Source organism: Pristiophorus japonicus, chromosome 11 (assembly GCF_044704955.1).
Source record: "Pristiophorus japonicus isolate sPriJap1 chromosome 11, sPriJap1.hap1, whole genome shotgun sequence".
Classification (NCBI taxonomy): Eukaryota; Metazoa; Chordata; class Chondrichthyes; family Pristiophoridae; genus Pristiophorus; species Pristiophorus japonicus.
The window spans coordinates 69,481,507-69,499,715 of record NC_091987.1 but is presented as its reverse complement, the minus strand read 5'-3'; the positions used below and the strand labels follow the sequence as shown (position 1 = coordinate 69,499,715).

The window sequence follows — 18,209 nt, the reverse complement described above, 5'->3', positions numbered from 1 at the left end:
AATTAACGCAGGTGAGGGTCAAGGAGGTATGTTTTAAGGAGTGTCTTAAAGGAGGAAAATGAGGTAGAGAGACAGAGCGAGTTAGGCAGGGAGTTCCAGAGCTTAGGGCCTAGGCAACAGAAGGCACAGCCGCTAATGGTTGAGCGATTATAATCAGGGATGCTCAAACGGGCAGAATTAGAGTGCAGACATCTTGGGGGGTTGTGGGGCTGGAGGATATTACAGAGAAAGGGAGGGGCGAGGCCATGGAGGCATTTGAAAATAAGGGATGAGAAGTTTGAAATCGAGGCGTTGCTTAACCAGAAGCCAATGTAGGTCAAGAGCACAGGGGTGATGGGTGAGCAGGACTTGGTGCGAGTTAGAACACGGGCAGCCGAGTTTTGTATCACCTCTAGTTTACATAGGGTAGAATGTGGGAGGCTAGTCAGGAGTGCGTTGGAATAGTCAAGTCTAGAGGTAACAAAGGCATGGATGAGGGCTTCAGCAGCAGATGAGCTGAAGCAAGGGAGGAGATGGGCAATGTTATGGGAGGTGGAAATAGGCGGTTTTAATTATGCTGCGGATATGTGGTCGAAAGCTCATTTCAGGGTCAAATATGACACCAAGGTTGCGAACAGTCTGGTTCAGCCTCAAACAGAAGTTGGGGAGAGGGATGGAGTCAGTGACGAGGGAACGGAGTTTGTGTTGGGGACCCAGAACAACGGCTTTGGTCTTCCCAATATTCAATTGAAGAAAATTTCTGCTCACCCAGAACTGGATGTCGGACAAGCAGTCTGACAGCTTAAGAGACAATTTAGCACTGTTATAATGGGCTGAATTGTCTCTTTCTGCACTCTAAAATTCTATAACAAAGACAGATTCCCAATTTGTCAAAGAGTTTGCAGCAAAATCAGTTAATCAGAATATAAACAAGTGTAGATATAACGAAGTACCTAAACTTTCAACTTCAGTCCTTAAGTTCATTACCATGCTTTATTGATGTAAATGATTAATAAATCAGTTTGGCATTAAGATATCTACAATTGGAGGCACTACTTCACTTACCATTCATTTTATTACAATATCCAAGGACATTCCTAGTGTTTAAAAGGAAAGTGAACAATATTTGTTAAAATAAAATTATAAAGTATGGGAAAGGGATTTTCCAGAAAGCTGGCATAGGTGCGATTGGCCTCCTTCTGTGCTATAAAATTCAAAAATTTTATATCCTCATATCTATTTGCCATGGGGTAGACTAGAAAGAAAAGGAGGCCAAGGATAGGCTCTTGGGGTGCTCCAAAGGTAGCAGTAAAGAGGTGGAAAGAGAAGATATTGGTGAAGGAGGAGAATGGTGTGATTGACAGTGTCAAAGTTTGCAGGGAGGTTGAGGAGGACGAGGGAGGGATGAAGCACAGAGGAAGTTAACTGTCCCTTTGACAACAGCCGTTTCGCTGCTGTAGCAGTGACAAAAACCTGACTGATAAGATACAAACATGCAGAAAGATGGGCATGAATTTGGGAGACATCATCATCTATAAAAGCACAAAAACTGGAAAAACATCTAATATTTATTTGTAAAGCCACTGGCAATTTATTTGTGTTAAAATAATAACTTTCAATTATATAGCGCTTTTACCGAAGTAGAACATCCCAAGTCTCTTCACAAGTGTTACAAGACAAACAGATAAATTTGACACTGAGCCACAAAAGAAATTAAGGCAGATGACCAAAAGCTTGGTTAAAGAGATAGGTTTTAAGAAACATAGAAAATAGGTGGAGTAGGCCATTTGGCCCTTCGAGCCTGCACCGCCATTCAATGAGTTCATGGCTGAACATGCAACTTCAGTACCCCATTCCTGCTTTCTCGCCATACCCCTTGATCCCCCTAGTAGTAAGGACCTCATCTAACTCCTTTTTGAATATATTTAGTGAATTGGCCTCAACAACTTTCTGTGGTAGAGAATTCCACAGGTTCACCACTCTCTGGGTGAAGAAGTTTCTCCTCATCTCGGTCCTAAATGGCTTACCCCTTATCCTTAGACTGTGACCTCTGGTTCTGGACTTCCCCAACATTGGGAACATTCTTCCTGCATCTAACCTGCCTAAACCCGTCAGAATTTTAAACGTTTCTATGAGATCCCCTCTCATTCTTCTGAACTCCAGTGAATACAAGCCCAGTTGTTCCAGTCTTTCTTGATATGTCAGTCCCGCTATCCCGGGAATCAGTCTGGTGAACCTTCACTGTACTCCCTCAACAGCAAGAATGCCCTTCCTCAAGTTAGGAGACCAAAACTGTACACAATACTCCAGGTGTGGCCGGTTAGTTTAACATCTGTAGTGGGAAAAATGCTTGAAGGTATCATTAAGGAAGAAATAGCGAGACATCTAGATAGGAATAGTGCAATCAAGCAGACGCAACATGGATTCATGAAGGGGAAATCATGTTTAACTACTTTACTGAAATTCTTTGAGGATATAACGAGCATGGTGGATAGAGGTGTACCGATGGATGTGGTGTATTTAGATTTCCAAAAGGCATTTGATAAGGTGCCACACAAAAGGTTACGGCAGAAGATAAACGTACGCGGAGTCAGAGGAAATGTATTAGCATGGATAGAGAATTGGCTGGCTAACAGAAAGCAGAGAGTTGGGATAAATGGGTCTTTTTCAGGTTGGAAATCGGTGGTTAGTGGTGTGCCACAGGGATCGGTGCTGGGACCACAACTGTTTACAATATACATAGATGATCTGGAAGAGGGGACAGAGTGTAGTGTAACAAAATTTGCTGATGACACAAAGATTAGTGGGAAAGCGGTTTGTGTAGAGGACACAGAGAGGCTGCAAAGAGATTTAGATAGGTTAAGCGATTGGGCTAAGGTTTGGCAGATGGAATACAATGTCGGAAAATGTGAGGTCATCCACCTTGGGGGAAAAAAAACAGTAAAAGGCAACATTTCCTTTGCTGGCTGTAATTGTTACGAGTATCAGCAGCAGAATGTTCTTCTATTATTAATATAATGGCTACAATTTTACAACTTAATTTGTAATAGATTACCCGGAACTGTTCAATATAAACAGATCGAGAACCTAGGGCTACAAATTGGCCAGCATTGCGCCCATTTTTTCGGCGATATTTTGCCTTTTTTGACGGTAAATGGTACTTACCTATATTGGCCAAAGTTGTGCGCTGGCGGTTTTGAAATACCGCTGAAAAGCAGACCGCCGGCATGCAACGGCAAAAAAAATGCAACTGCTTAAAATTGCCCGTTCGGCGCACCCGTAGTTAGGAAGAAAAAAAATGCCCGAGAAAAGTTTTTATTTTTTTAATTCTTTTTCAGCGATTCACTAGATAAGTGTCTTGTGAATGTTTTGTGATTTTTTTGCAATTTTTGTGTGTGTTTTCCCTCCTCCCAGGGCCTGTCTTTTTCGTGGTAATCGGCACTGGACTAAAGTTGGCAACCGCGAATCCTCATGCAACACCAATTTTTACCGTCAGGTGCATTTTGTTGCCAATTTTACCACTTTAAAAAATAGCGCTATTTTTAACGTTATTTTAGGCAAAAAATGCCGAAAAAAATCCACCATCACCAAAAGACCAATTTCCAGCCCTTAGTGAGTTATACTCGCGTAATGAGTGCGAGTATGTTTATCTGGTAGATATTCAATTGTTTATTTATATCAATTGAAAATATCTTGATATTGTGATGCAATGAGGAACGTAGAATCGGAGCAGGGCAATCAGCCCATCGAGTCTGTTCCACCCATCAATCAATCTGTACCTAGCCTCAGCAGTTTTTTTGGGTGGTGGGGGAGGCGAGGGGAGGAAAGTTCTTTATCGGAGCCAATAAATTCTTGACAAATTCTCCATTTATACTAGTCCATCTGAGCAGAAACACAGAACTGATGTGCAAGATGGGTTTCAACTATCAACAGAATCAAAATACAAATGTAAAACCAATGGCCCAGATTTTGCAGTAGTTGTAACGCTGAGATTAAGAGTGCTCACCATTATTAAAGAGCAAGTCATACAGCAACTTCCAGTGACCGCACTTTCACAGTAAATCGGAAATCAGGACGTTGCTGCAGAGTTGTCCTGCTCCTCCAGAAGCTGCGCTATAAAAACATAAGAACATAGGAAATAGGAGCAGGAGTAGGCCATACGGCCCCTCGAGCCTGCTCCGCCATTCAATAAGATCATGGCTGATCTGATTATGGACTCAGCTCCACTTCCCTGCCCGCTCCCCATAACCCCTTGTCCCCTTATCGTTTAAGAAACTGTCTATTTCTGTCTTAAATTTATTCAATGTCCCAGCTTCCACAGCTCTCTGAGGCAGCAATTTCCACAGATTTACAACCTTCAGAGAAGAAATTCCTCCTCATCTTTGTTTTAAATAGGTGGCCCCTTATTCTAAGATTATACCCTCTAATTCTGGTCTCCCCCATCAGTGGAAACATCCTCTCTGAATCCACCTTGTCAAGACCCCTCATAATCTTATACGTTTCGATAAGATCACATCTCATTCTTCTGAATTCCAATGAGTAGAGGCCCATTCTACTCAACCTTTCCTCATAAGTCAACCCCCTCAACCCCGGAATCAACCTAGTGAACCTTCTCTGAACTGCCTCCAAAGCAAGTATATTCTATTGTAAATATGGAAACCAAAAACTGCACGCAGTATTCCAGGTGTGGCCTCACCAATACCTTATATAGCTGTAGGAAGACTCCCTTGCTTTTATACTCCATCCCCTTTGCAATAAAGGCCAAGATACCATTGGCCTTCCTGATCACTTGCTGTACTTGCATACTATCCTTACTATCCTTTTGTGTTTCATGCACAAGTACCCCCAGGTCCCGCTGTCCTGCGGCACTTTGCAATCTTTCTCCATTTAAATAATAACTTGCTCTTTGATTTTTTTCTGCCAAAGTACATGACCTCACACTTTCCAACATTATAGTCCATCTGCCAAATTTTTGCCCACTCACTTAGCCTGTCTATGTCCTTTTGCAGATTTTTGTGTGTCCTCCTCACACATTGCTTCCCCTCCCATCTTTGTATCGTCAGCAAACTTGGCTCTGTTACACTCAGTCCCTTCTTCCAAGTCGCTAATATAGATTGTAAATAGTTGGGGTCCGAGCACTGATCCCTGCAGCACCCTACTAGTTACTGGTTGCCAACCAGAGAATGAACCATTTATCCCTACTCTCTGTTTTCTGTTAGTTAGCTAATCCTCTATCCATGCTAATATATTACCCCCAACCCCGTGAACTTTTATCTTGTGCAGCAACCTTTTATATGGCACCTTGTCAAATGCCTTGGCATTGAAATACATACATCGTGAATTTGGGTACTTACATGATCATCATCATCATCATCATAGGCAGTTCCTCGAAGCGAGGATGACTTGCTTCCATCCCAAAAAGGTATGAGTTCACGGGTATTTCAATGAAGGACCTAATATTCCAGATCCCGAACTACATCGTGAAGGGTGAAAGATGCCTGTGCTTGGATTTTTTTTTTTTGTGTGGTAGCCGTTGCACACCAGCCACCACACGGGCTTGACAGAGCTAGGTCTTGGTCCAGTGGCAAGGATTAACCAAGACTAACTGGAGACCAGCTCTGCTGCACTGACCGAGCGCACACACATATCGCAGTGTGGGCTGGCCCGTGCTGCCCCTGGGCCCACGCCTCTCCTGGGCCCCGGTCACATCCCTCTACGGACTCTTGTCGCTCCTTCGCCCCTCCTGCTGTGCCTGCCCGCACTGCAATCAGCGACCTGGCTTCGCAGCCGTCGCTCTCCTGCAGCAGCACGTGCTGCTCCCTGAAGTAGCATGCCGCCGCACGCTGCTCCCTCCAATGGCCCTGGCCTGCTGATGGCCTTGCAGGTCGGGACCGCACCGATTTCTGGGCCGGGCCGCAGCACGCCGCTTACATGATAGATAGTCACTAAACACACCAGAAAAAGTTAGGGCTTGTTCATTCCAATCTAAGTGAATTTTTAATGGTGTGATAAGTCTTAATTAATGCAAAACAACCTATCTGGCACTGAAAATGAACTTTTACAAGTATGGAGTCTTATTCCTTCAAATTATTATTGGTGGATTTTTTTTTAATTAAAGAAAATGTTATACTTTTTCTTTGTCTCTTATGTATCTCTCTTAATCCCATCTTTCTTTCCCTTTCTTTATTTTGCTTTCTGTACATGATTTGGCAGTGAATTAAATATTCTAACTTACACTTCCTGGTTCAGACTCTGCGTGTCTCAGTAAGGATTCCTCAATCTGTTATGGTTAAGGAGACCATTGCTTTTCCTATTTACACAGGACCCAGATCTCCTGTAGAGGGTGCCACGCTGCTTTGCATTTCTAATTATCGCAACTTCCAGTGCAAAAGCCCAGAAAATGTCTGTGAGCAAGTCTAAGTATAATGAACGATGAGTGCTGTTCGCTCACCGCTAACGGCAAAATCCAGGACATTGTTTTTATCTCAGTGACAGGAATGAGAAATTTCTGTACGCCACCAAAATATGCTCAGCAATCAACAAAATGTTGTAACACTTTTAACACTGTGCACTGTAGCAGCAAAGAATCATTCTGTAACACTGAGAACTGGGCAAAATACACAGAGCAGTGGTACGATTAACTAACAACCTCCAATAATGTATTTCTGGGTATGCTTTACAAGGCAAAACAAATTTCCTGTTCTAATGTTTCAATATTATACACTGTTGTAAATCAGAGTGGCTACTTGTTTTCCCATTGTAGGATGATCAGGAGCTTATCTTTTTATTGGAAAAATTTAAGATTGCAATATCCAGGAGTGCACATTCTCAGACTGAATCATATATAATGTAACTACAGTACATAATATGACTTATTACTGTGTGATCATTGGAGTCTATGTTTACAATCACTGCAAATTTTGTAGTCGCAGTGCTGATTTCTGCTCTCTGGTATCAAACCGCTTCAATGATTGGCAGAAACCAGTATAGAAAATACAAAATTAAAATTCCCTTCCTTCATATCTCCCACAAATATCTTCAGAATTTTAGAAATGTATTTTTCAACCACCACACAGTTAAAAGTTATTTGGTTATCAGTGTTGTAATTCGAAACAGTTGTATTGATTTTATTCCACAGTCCCTCTGTTCTCAAAAGACGTACAGACAATTGTAAGTCCATGAAAAAATTAGACTTGGAACCAGATGGATGCATGTTATTTTCTCACTTTGAATTATACAGATGGACTTATGATACCAAGTAAAGTTCTTATGATACCAAGTAAAGGTTCAGAAATATTATTACAAATCTGAAACACAAGTGACAAATTCTAAATGTTTTTTTTTTTAAATAGTCCATCTACACTTCAGTGAACATTATTATTTCTCAGAAAAACTATGAAAAAGGCCAGAACACAAATCTGGCACCATTGAGACATTAGGGCGAGTATACTGGATAGACTTTGTTCCTATTTATACTAGGGGCAATCATTCTTTTTCAAAATGTGTTCACCAAAGGAGACTGGGACTACTGTCCCAATCCCTAGAACTTCAACAGGCACTCCTTCAAAATGCCTTTAACCATTTGTCATTGCTAGATTCCATTTCTAGCACTGGCTGCAAAACTGTAATTTAAACATGTACTCCAGCAAGGCCTACTTTGCAGCCTTACTAATCATTGAAAAAAGCTTCTACATCTGCCAAACTGACAAATACAGAATTGAAGTGGGGAATACATCTCCATTATTGGTATCAAAATCACAATTTAGTTTATATTCAAGAAGAAGAATTTTCATGTTAGAGCATGGAAGACATTTTCCTTTAAGACCAACAGAGAGCAGAAATTGTAATCCCATCGTTGTGGACTGGACCTGAACCTAAATTGATGCATTTAAAGTTCAAGGTGATAACCAAATGTTTTTAAAATGCTTACAGCCCCTCAAAAACATGCCCAATTTTGATCTTCAGTAACTGTTCATAGGATTGGCAATGTGTTAGTCAAATTCCTCTGGAGAAAAATGAAAGCTGCCTCTAAAAGCACTGATAATACTAAAACTACACTGCAGCATTACTAGAATGCTAAAATGTTAGATGTTCAGCATGGAATTTGCCCTACATCCAAGGTAGAATCTACACAATTCACTCGTGACTCTATTACTTACGAATGCTTCAGTATTTCTCATTTATGGGATAAAGTCCATACTTCAACTTTTAAATATCCTGTTTATCCCATGTGTTTGTTGATCCAGAGTTTTGCACTGTGTTCTAGTGTTAAAGAAAAATGAAACAGATCTAATGTTCCTAAAAGAAAACAAAAACAGGTAAGTATAACTAAGAGCCTAGCAGCAAAAATTAAATCACTGCAGACAAACCCTTTCAAGAGTAATACAGGATAGGCAATCCTGCATTTACAGATCCTAAAACGTATATTAAGTTTTTCTGGTTAAAACAACTTATTTTTAATCCACTAAAATAGCCTTTATAGTTATTTCTTCTTTCACTTAAGAAACACTCAATGTAACACACTTGTTCTGACTATCACTCCAAGGCCTTGGACACAAACTCACTGGAGGCTTGGAGTTAGTGCAGTAGGTACCAAGTCCCTCTCACTATGACAGACAGCCATAAACCTGTAGGCAAAGGATGAACCAATGACAATGTACACCAAAGGCTCCTCTGCCCTGAAAGCCAGGTCACAGGAGATAGTTCAAGTGCGCTGTTCTCTCAAAAAAAACAGCACTTTGCAATGTCGAAGCACAAAGTCTACATGTTGACATCATGCCGGTCTAAACTAATCTGGTGAGCAATATTTATTTGCTGCCGGCTGCATGAAACCCACTTAAATCACAGCTCAAAATGTTGCTTAAAATACAATTCTCTGAGTGGAAAGCAAATTGCATTTTATAACAAAACAGAATAATGAGAAAATGTAGCTTCATTTAAGATCTCAACAATGTCTTAAAAAAAAGAATACGTCAGAGCACGGAAGACGACAACAAGATGGACCCAAGCAAAAGGAAAGATATTTGCTGGGATGAGTGGAGGAAGAGAACTAAGATAATTTAGGAATAGATTAGGAGATCTTTGAACACAGGAAGCAAAGTGGAGGAGAAGGGAGAGAGACTTGCACTCATCTGAGTTGAGATGCAATTCTCATTGTTACAAATCCAGCAAAAATCTACCTTTTACATTGTGGGACGACATCAATGTAATTCAACCCTTTGAGGACTGATCATTTTATGAACTTAAACATTTAGGGAGGGGAGAAAGCCACTCAATCCAGTCAGCTTGCTCTGCCATTAATACAATTTTTATGAATCAATCTCACCCCTTTTCACATTTATTTTAAACTCAAAACTCATACTTCTCTATTTTATGTTCAATAAAGAATATAATTTCCTACTGAACATTGTGACAATTTATTGCATTTTTGAAAGGTCCCAGAATACACATCCTTAGTGCAAAATGTTAATATTTTAAGTAAATACTGTAAAAACAGGTGAAAATGTATGACTTGGTTTAGGAGCTAATGCTTCATTTTACATGCTACTTGCAATTTGTAATTGAAACACTTTAATAGAAACAGTCTTGCATCACAAATAATGGATTTTTAGAATAAAATTACTATGATGGGTATAAATCTATTGTGGCAAAATTTGTGGTCAACATTTTATCCTGCACATCTATACCCATGTCCTTGCCAATGTCTGCTGGCTCCCCACCCTTCCAGTGCATCAGATTCTGACCCTTAGATTCAATCACAGCCTCACTACTTCCTATCCACTAAAATCTTCTCTGGTCCCACTGTTCACCACTTTGCTCTTCAAATTCTGGTCCATTAAATGTATCCTGTCCCTCCACCCACTACTGATGTCAAAGCCTTCAGCCACATCCTTCTGGAGCCCGGAATTTAGTTTCTAAACCTCTTTGATCTGCTATCTATCCCGACTTTCGAAGACCTCTGCAATACGTAGCTATTTGACCATACTTGTCACCTCGCCTAAATTTCTCCTGTACTCCACACTCCATAGCCTCTGCCATAATATTTTGTTGATTGAAAGCCACTATATAAATACAAGCTGTTATCATTGCTATCCAGCTGGAAAGTAAGCATGTGAAGATATTGGGTGAGAAGAGGGCTGGAATGCCTCTCCACCTCCTCCCCCCCCACCCCCAAACAAAAATCCAACAGGGTTCCAACATATCATATTCAAGAGAGATTTGGTGGGGGGGTGGGGGAAAACGAGAATAGGAAAAACAAGCCCTTCAACAATGCTAACAGCAATTTGCACATTTCCTGAGTGGCCAGTTCCTGGTTGCAGACTTAGACATGGTTGTTATCAATATTATTTTATCATTCTATTTTTCCTCCCAGTGGCAGGGTTATTTAATGCAAGTTATTCCATTTAGCGCTAAACCAACTGAAAACTAAAACTCATTGTGAGAAGAGTTTAAACAATTGCAAAGGACCTCTGCTGGAGCCTCTTGTTTTCCATTTATATAAATGATTTAGATCAGACACAAGAGGAATGATATCAAAATTTGCTGATATCAAATTAGGGGGCATGGCAAATTGTGAGCTGGAATGCATAATGGCAGACAGTTTATCAAATGGGCATATGCAATTCAATGCAGTGATGTGTTAAGTACATTTTTGGGGAAACAGCAGCGAAAGAAGGTACACCCTAAACAGCAAGATCATCACAGTGGAGGAAGAGTGAAATCTGGGGTGTAGATATAGAAGACATAATATTTACAACAGAGCACTTGGAAAATCACAATATGGTTAAGTAGAGTCTTCGCGATTTTATGAAAGGGAAGTTGTGTTTGACTAATCTATTAGATTTGTTTGAGGGTGTCAGTAGCAGAGTAGATAAGGATCAACCAGTGGATGGAGTGTATTTGGATTTTCAGAAGGCATTCAATAAGATGCCACACAATAGGTTGTTACACAAGATTAGGGCTCATGGAATTGGGGGTAATATACTAGCATGGATTAAGGATTTGTTAATGGACAGAAAACAGAGCGTAGGAATAAATAGGTCATTTTCAGAATGACAGGCTGTAACTAGTGGGGTGCCGCAAGGATCAGTACTTGGTCCTCAGTTATTTACAATCTAGACCAATGACTTCGATGAGGGGACCGAGTGTAATATATCCAAGTCTTCTGATGATACAAAGTTAGGTGGGAAAGCAAACAGTGAGGAGGAAGTAAAGAGGCTGCAAAAGGATATAGGCTGGTTAAGTGAGTATAATGTGGGGAAATGTGAAATTATCAACTTTGGTAGAAAGAATGGAAAAGCAGAATATTTTTAAAAAGGTGAGACACTAGTAAATGTTGGGATTCAGGTGCCTTGTACATGAATCATGGAAAGTTAATATGCAAGTACAGCAAGCAATTAGGAAAGCAAATGTTATGTTAGCCTTTACTACAAGGGAGTTGGAGTATAAGGATAAGACAATCCTGCTGCAAATATATAGGGCTTTGGTGAGACCACACCTGGAGTACGGTATACAGTTTTGGTCTCCTTACCAAAGGAAGGATAAAGTTGTCTTAGAGGGGGTACAACAAAGGTTCACTAGATTAATTCTTGGGATGAGAGGGATGTCCTATGAGGAGAGATGGAATAGAATGGGCCTATATTCTCTGAAGTTTAGAAGAATGAAAGGTGATCTCACTGAAACACATAAAATTCTTGAGTGTCTGATAGGGTAGATGCTGAGAGGTTGTTTCCCCTGGCTGGAGAGTCCAGAAGTAGAGGTCATAGTCTCAGGATAAGGGATTGGCTATTTAGGACCGAGATGAGGAGAAATTTCTTCACTCAGAGGGCTGTGAATGCTCATTGAGTATATTAAAGACTAAGATCGATAGATTTTTGGGCACTTAGGGAATCAGGGATAATGGTGATAGGGTGGGAAAGTGGAGTTGATGTAAAAGTTCAGCCATAATCTTATTGAATGGCTGAACAGGCTTGAGAGGCCATATGGCCTACTCCAGCTCCTATTTCTTATGTTCTTATAATAAAACACAAAAGGGATTCCAGATTTTATAGATAAAGGCACTAAATATAAAAATAATAAAAATAAATTATATTGAATTTGGGCAAGACATTTATCAGACCAGAGATGTAGTATCATGTGCAGTTCTGAGCATCCCATCAAGGGAAGGAATTTGGAGCGATAGAAAGTATACAATGGATATTCACTAGAATTATACCAGGAATGAGAAATGATAAGTTAGCTTGGCTTGGCTTAGTGGTAAAACTCTTATCTTTCAGTCACAAAATTGTGATTTCAAGGGACAGTACAGCAGTTGAGCACATAATTTAGGTAGACACTTCACTGCAGTCCTGATAAATTGTTATATGATCAGAATGTTATTTTTTAAGATAACATGTCTGTCTGCAGATAGGCATGAAAAAATTCTCATGTCAATTTTTTGAAGAGCGAGTCCTTCCAGTGTCCTGGTCCACATTCATCCTTCAAGTAACACCATCAAAACAGATCAACCTGTCATCCATCTCATTGCAGTTTGTGGAACCTTGCTCTACACAGATTGCCGCAGTATTTTCCTACAAACACCAACAGTGACTACACCTCAAAATGTAATTAAATGACTGTGAATCACTTTGGGACAACCTTAAGTCATGAAAGGCATCAAAAAATACAAGGTTTTTTTTTAAAGTTATGACGAAGTAATTAAAATGTCAGAGTTTTGTCATCGGAAGAGGTTATAAATGAGGATCAAATAAATTTTCCAGATTATGAAAGATTTTGAGGGTAAAATGGTGAAAGATTGTTGCGACTGTTGGTGAATTATTAACAAGAGAGCACATATTTAGGATTCATCATAGGCAATCCCTCAAAATCGTGGAAGACTAGCTTCTACTACAAAAGTGAGTTCTCAGGTGACTGTACAGTCCAACATGGGAATTACAGTCTCTGGCACAGGTGGGACAGACAGTCGCTAAAGAAAAGGGTGGGTGGGGAGTCTGGTTTGCCACATGCTCCTTCCGCTGCCTTTGCTTGTTTTCTGCATGCTCTCGGCGACAGGACTCGAGGTGCTCAACACCTCCCCGGATGCTCTTCCTCCGACTCCCAGGTGTCGGTGGGGATGTTGCACTTTATCAAGGAGGTTTTGAGGGTGCCCTTGAAACGTTTCCTCTGCCCACCTGGGGCTTGCTTACCGTGAAGGGGTTCAGAGTAGAGCGCTTGCTTTGGGAGTCTTGTATCGGGCATTTGAACAATGTGGCCTGCCCAACGGAGCTGGTCGAGTGTGGTCAGTGCTTCGATGCTGGGGATGTTGGCCTGATCGAGAACACCAACATTGGTGCGTCTATCCTCCCAGGGGATTTGCAGGGTCTTGCGGAGACATCGTTGGTGGTACTTCTCCAGTGATTTGAGGTGTCTACTTTATATGATCCACGTCTCTGAGCCATACAGGAGGGCTAGTATCACAACAGTCCTGTAAACCATAAGCTTGGTGCCAGATTTGAGGGTCTGATCTTCGAACACTCTCTTCCTCAGGCGACCGAAAGCTGCGCTGGCGCACTGGAGGCGGTGTTGAACCTCGTCGTCGATATCTGCCATTGCTGATAATAGGCTTCCAAGGTATGGAAAGTGGTCCACATTGTCCAAGGCCAAGCTGTGGATCTTGACGACTGGGGGGGCAGTGCTGTGTGGCAGGGTCAGGTTGGTGGAAGACCTTTGTCTTACGGACGTTTAGTGTAAGGCCCATGCTTTCGTATGCCTCAGTGAAGATGTTGACGATGGCTTGGAGTTCAGCCTCTGAATATGCACAGAAGCAAGCGTCGTCCGCGTACTAGTTCGACTGACAGAGGATGGGACGGTCTTGGATCTAGCCTGGAGGCCACAAAGGTTGAACAGGTTCCCACTGGTTTTATAGTTTAGTTCCACTCCAGTGGGGAGCTTGTTGAGCGTGAGGTGGAGCACTTCAGCAAGGAAAATCAAGAAGAGGGTCGGCGCGATGACACAGCCCTGCTTGACCCCGGTCCAGACGTGGATTAAGTCTGTAGTGGATCCGTTGATCAGGATTACGACTTACATGTCGTCATGGAGCAGGCAGAGGATGGTGACAAACTTTTGGGGGCAGCTGAAACGGAGGAGGAAGCTCCATTGTCCCTTGTAGTTAACAGGTCAAAAAAGACCATGTACAAGGGTTGGTGCTGTTCCCTGCATTTCTCTTGCCGTTATCGCGCTGTAAAGATCATGTCTGTTGTACCCCGTAATGGACGGAATCCGCACTGTGACTCCGGGAGGCGTGCTTTTCAAGATGGCGGATGGGATAGCAGCTCCCCAGGGAGCTCTCCCCGAACAAACCTTCCTCAGGCCATCCGCTGCTATCCTTCACCTCTCTCTCCCTCAACCTTCCCCTCCCGCCACCCTGACTAAGCCCTCTCTGGACGCGCTACACACCCCCCCCCCCCCCCCCCCCCGCTAACGATCGGGCCTTCACCCCCCTCGCCGATGTTCAATGGTTTTTCAATTATTACCTGATTATTAGAACATGGAATATGGCTAGTAAGGCAGAGACTATATCATTCAAACTAAAATTGGATAAGAATTTGAAATGAAGGAATAAAATGAGATATGGGAAAGGGTACAGAAATGGGATTACATAGATAGTTCCAATTGAAGAACTCGCATCAGCACAGGCTCAGTGAGGTGAATGTCCTCCTTTCTGCTATAATTGTATATACCAGCTACTAGTGACGAACTTTGAAAGTAATTGTTAATAGAAGTGATTCATTAATTTTATACATTAAAGAGTTGAAAAGCAGCTGCTGATTTAAATTAGTAACTTGTATGGAAGAATAGCACTACATATTGGAACAATGCTTTGGATTGGGAGAGAGATTTATTTTCACATTCCACTCAATTCCCTGTGCAATACGTCTAAGAGAAGCACTGACCAGAAGGCCAGATGTCTTTCTGCAGGAAAGGAAGAGGACAAAAAAAAAACAGGAAGGACCTTACTAATGCCACCTTCGCATAACTGCAACACTGGTAGTGAGAACTATCCACTTTCACTCTCAGCAGCTCAGAATGTCTCATGAAAGGAAGAAAACGGGACGGAAAAGGTTGTATAAAGTATATTTTTCACTAATACATGCAAAAAATTAAAAAGGTTAATAGAAGGATTGATTTTGGAAAAGATCTTTAAAGAGTAGCAACATCATATTTAAGAATCAAACAGAAAAAAACATGAAAACAAAATAGAAATAAACAGTAAAATAATCAAATTTTCTTGTGAATGTTATTCTCAAAAATAAATATCCCAATTACTAAAACAAAACTATAAAATAAATCTTTAAAATATGGTGCAAAGCAGCCATTGACAACTGTTAACATGTTTTGACATCTTACAAAATTGTCAACTTGGGGAAAATGTTAATATCCTGTAATGACATTTAGGATCAATAAGCCTGACAGTTTGCAAATCATTTTAAACCTATGACTATATTTCAAGAATGACAGATCAAAATGAGCTATGTTTAAAATCAGAATGTGATGATTCCCACTCCTGAAACTGACATTTGCCAAGCCTAAAATACTGAGACAGGGAAATTACTTCTATAATATTTGCTCTTTCTCTAAACACACATCAAGGTTCATAGCATCATTACAAAGCTTTCAACAATCAAATATATTTTAAATACTTAGATATAACAAAATATTAAAAGCAGACAATTACTGGGAGCATGAGACAACTTGGAGATAGCCATTGGAATATGAACAGACAAGTCTCAAGTCAGTACATCGCAACATGTGGAAAAACCAGTTAAGAATTAAACACCACTACATGCATTTGGCTTCTCCGCAGAAAAGTGGAAGTCAGCAAATTTTAGTGCGTGACCAGTTGGAGCAGGTACAGATTATAATTGGATCCGTTTGCATAAATTAAAAACAAATGATCACAATTACATAGAGAATTTACAGCACAGAAACAAGCCATTCAGTTCTATGCCTGTTTATGCTCCTCACCAGCCTCCTACCACTCTATTTACTTCATCTCACCCCAACATATCCTTCTATTCTGTTCTCCCTCATGTGCTAATATAGCTTACACGTAAATGCATCAAATGGTAACCCTATGCCAATGTGGCATCTAGGTGTGAGGCCACATCTGGAGTACTGCGTACAGTTTTGGTCTCCGTATTTAAGGATATACTTGTATTGGAGGCTGTTCAGAGAAGGTTCACTAGATTGATTCCGGAGATGAGGGGGTTGACTTATGAAGATAGGTTGAGCCTATATTCATTGGAGTTCAGAAGAATGAGAGGTGATCTTATCGAGAGCTGTGGAGGGTGGGTGGTTCACTGAATATATTTAAGGCAGAGATAGACAGATTTTTGAGTGATAAGGGAATAAAGCGTTATGGGAAGTGGGCAGGGAAGTGGGGCTGAGCCGATGATCAGATCAGCCATGATCTTATTGAATGGCGGGGCAGGCTCGAGAAGCCAAATGGCTTGTTCCTGCTCCTATTTCTTATGTTCCAACCTAGGTTTGAAATGTTTAGTTTATATGATGATGTGAATTTCAAAATATTATTAGGGAAAAAGCAAAGATTGCAGTGTTACTTTCCCTGCAACAATATTCTAGGCCCGGTTTGAAAACGTAACCTTTCTCAACCAATTTGCAAACTAGGTCACTCTTGCCTATCCTAAAATATGACTCTTAATATTTCTCCCAATAATGACAACTCTCAACAATCTGGACCTAAAGGGTTCAATCGTCTGTATGGTTGTGGCTCTGCAATGCTATCAGGCCTATATTAACTGGCTCAATGACAAGTTGAATAATCGGCGCTGCCTTTTACTTATAATAATCATTTCAACTTTTATGAAGGAAAACAAATCGTCTCATCCTCCGCTCCTACCCACTCCAAACCTGCAGTTCCCTTTTTTGGGATATCTGCAGAAAGTAAAACAATTTCTCGGTTTGCAAATGGAACAAACTTGTTTTCCAACCAGATCTAACTGAAGATAGTGGAACTCGGCTTGGTTTAACGATGGGACAATTGCTGCTGCCCCCCCTGTCCCCCTGTCCCAGTACCTGTGTCGGTGCTGGTGCTCCTCCCCGCCTCCATGCACCATGACTCCGCCGCCTTGTAGCCCGGCGCTGGCGTCCCGTCCCGCCGGCCTGCCCTGCTCGATATGCGGGATGAGCACGTCCTGCAGCCCCAGGTCGAAGCGCCTGTGCTTGGAAGAATCGGGCAGGAAGAAGATGGCCCCGAAGCAGAGGGTAATGAAGGCGCTGAGGATGAGCAGCAGGATGAATTTCTCCGACAGCCGCAGGGTGGCTCTGTGATGGGGGTAGAAGGAGACGGACGAGCTGGGGCTCAGAGCCGCCAACCGACGGCTCGACACCGGCAGCAGCGCCGGGCTCGACATCACTGCTCCCCACCGCCGGCAGCTGGTGTCAGGGGAAGGAAGGAAGAAGGGTCGCCGCTTGCAATATCTTAGATCAGACGGTTAATATTTGTTGCCCCCTCTCCCCGCGTGGCCCGGCAATGCCGGGCCGCCTCAGTATCGCCGCCGGGCGACCAACATCGAGCCCCCCGGTCGAGAGCCTCGAACCGTTACAGGAACTGCTCGTGGCGAGCTCAGGTACAGCGCCACTGCGCCTGCGCCGCCCCACAGCAGCGCGAGGGGGGGGAAACTGATCCAGCCCCCTCTTCTGGTCTGCGCATGCCCGGCAGAGGGGGGGGGGGGGGGACGTGATCCAACCCCCCGGGTCTGCACATGCCCGGCAGCAGTGAAGGGGCAGAGGGGAGTGATTCAGCCCACTTCATCCGGTCTGCGCATGTCCGGCAGCAGTGAGGGGCGGGGGGAGTGATCCAGCCCCTTTCCCCCCGGTCTGCTTCTCTGCGCATGCCCGGCAGCCCCTCTCGCTCTTTGTCGTCCAGGATCCGCTTGTCACATCTTAGGGTCAAATTAGACCTACACCTTTCGCTGCAGATCACGTTTGCACGCCGTTGAGTGTGGTACAGCAGAAAACATACCCTCAAGGGAAGACGTGGCAGATATATTTGCATGGTAAACAAAAAGACAAAAATCTGCAGGTGCTGGAAATCCTAAAACAAAAACAGCAAAGCCAAGAAACACTCAGCAGGAGAGTCGGCATCACTAATAGATGAGTGGGCGGTTCAAGTGTCGATTTTTTTTTTGACCCCGACGAAGGGTCCTCACCTGAAATGCTAATTCGTGGAA

General features: G+C 42.3%; 1 protein-coding gene across 3 annotated transcripts in view; it reads right to left on the bottom strand.

Annotated features, from left to right (window-relative positions):
- man1a2 (mannosidase, alpha, class 1A, member 2) overlaps positions 1–17,618 on the bottom strand; it is a 253,330-nt gene extending 235,712 nt beyond the window's left edge. For 2 of the 3 annotated variants that reach the window (XM_070893497.1, XM_070893496.1), the window contains exon 1: positions 17,053–17,618. In XM_070893497.1, coding sequence (XP_070749598.1) covers positions 17,053–17,390 — 338 coding nt within the window. In that variant the 5' untranslated portion in view covers positions 17,391–17,618. Of the gene's footprint in view, positions 1–8,138; positions 8,278–17,052 lie in introns of all 3 variants that reach the window. The other variant, XM_070893499.1, reaches the window with a different exon arrangement.
- Positions 17,619–18,209: the final 591 nt, after the last annotated feature.